General features: G+C 38.1%; 1 protein-coding gene across 1 annotated transcript in view; it reads right to left on the bottom strand.

The window, feature by feature from the left end:
• LOC106868321 (transmembrane 9 superfamily member 4) overlaps window positions 1-1,825 on the bottom strand; it is a 37,834-nt gene that overhangs the window by 7,841 nt on the left and 28,168 nt on the right. Inside the window, exons 15-16 of the mRNA XM_014913517.2 lie at window positions 787-870; window positions 50-225 (exon numbers count right to left, since the gene is read on the bottom strand). Coding sequence (XP_014769003.1) covers window positions 50-225; window positions 787-870 — 260 coding nt within the window. The remainder of the gene's footprint in view (window positions 1-49; window positions 226-786; window positions 871-1,825) is intronic.

Genomic DNA, 1,825 nt, shown 5'->3' with positions numbered 1-1,825 from the left:
GGTACGGCTGGGAAAATAAACAGAAACAGTTCACTTTAAATAATGAAACTGAGGCAAACGAATCATAAACCAAAGTGAAAAGTTTGAGAAATGATAGAAATTTGTTGGAGACAAAGTAATTCCATTCACCTGTTTTCTGTAACCAAAATAGTAACCCAAAAAGACCAATGGAAGTGAGATCCCAAACCACATACATAATAGTGCAACCATTGTACTGAATGGAACCTGTAAGAATTAAACAACAGTCAAATTAATACGGAGCATCTTATACAAAAAAAAAAAAAAAGTAATAAAACAAGAAAATACAGGAACAGAACAAACATTTTGAGAGGGAAGGTAAATTCTCTAGAATGGAAAATGTATGCTGGGATCATGCACAAGATGGCTTAAACCTTAATATTTGGTGTGAATGTCTTTCAGCAGGGTTTTTACAGCTGGATGCCCTTCCTGACACCAACCACTCAGCAGAGTGGTCTTAGTGCTTTTTACATGGTACAAGCACAAGTGAGGTCAGTTTAGGCAGGGTTTTTACAGCTGGATGCCCTTCCAAATGCCAACCACTTTATAGTGTAAACTGAATGCTCTTTAAGTGGCACCTGCACTGACAGGGTCACCAAGTACCTTGCAAGACGAAAAAAACACAAATTAATATAAAAGTACCATCAAAATTGTATTGACTTGTATGGTGTATGTAATGGGCTAAAACATTCTAAACAGAATTTTGATAATGCTAATGTTTGATAGACTCAAATAACAAAGAAAATATAAATATTTTCCATTACTTACTGCTCCTGATGAATGTTTTCCCCAAATGAAGAAATTTAAAATAAAACAAGTTCCAAAAAGGATTCCAGGATAAAATGTTCCTGTCTGTAAAAATGAAATTCATACATTGTATATTCCAATTAAAAAGCAAGTGATGAAGAGATAAAAAGAAAAAAAAAAAGGAAGAAAGAAAAGACTGAAAAAGATAACCAGATAAAAAGTAAAAACATACTAATAATTAAATAAATAGTTATGTACTTAGAAGGAAAGCTGACAAATTATAAATCCATTCAGGTAGATGGCCCTGCTCGATATGTAGAAAAGGCCTAGGTAGAAACTCCATATGGTGTACTTGGTGCAAGCTATGGACACATAAGAGGTGCAGCAATATGAGAGGAAGGTTAATAGGGAAAATAGTCTTTGTGTGTGACAGGTGCACAGGTACAATAAACACTACAAAATATAGAGAAAATAGACTCCTCAAATGCCAATGGGGATACCTAGAAGTAGTTGATAGCTTCTGTTATCTAGGTTATCTGCTAGAATAAGAATGAGCTGGGCAAAGTTCAGAGAGCTTCTACCTTTATTGGCAACTAAGGACCTCTCCCTCAGAGTGAAAGGTAGATTGTATGATGCCTGTGTGTGAACAGCTATGCTACACGGCAGTGAAACACGGGCTGTGGACTGTAAGCATCTTGAGAGAAAAACTGGGCATAAGAGGTATCAGATGGAGTGTGAAAGAGAGACGTGTGCTGGTATGGTCAAGTGATGTGTATGGTTGAGGACAGCTGTGTAAAGAAGTGTCAATCTCTAACTGTGGAGGGAACCTGTGGAAGAGGTAGACCCAGGAAGATGTGCGATGAGGAAGCGAGGACATAGACCCAGGAAGATGAGGGATGAGGTGGTGAAGCCTTATGGAGGTGATGACTGGTGACCGAGACCTTTAGCGATATGCTGTGCTTGAGAAGACTCGTGAAGCCAAGTGAAACCGTTTGAAAATAGTTGGGGCTGGTGACATATACCAGCTTGCATGCCAGTGGCACATAAAAGCACTCATTTC

This window comes from Octopus bimaculoides, chromosome 8, assembly GCF_001194135.2.
Source record: "Octopus bimaculoides isolate UCB-OBI-ISO-001 chromosome 8, ASM119413v2, whole genome shotgun sequence".
In the NCBI taxonomy this organism is placed as follows: Eukaryota; Metazoa; Mollusca; class Cephalopoda; order Octopoda; family Octopodidae; genus Octopus; species Octopus bimaculoides.
Note: the sequence above shows the minus strand (reverse complement) of the source record. Positions and strands in the feature narration are given on the sequence as shown.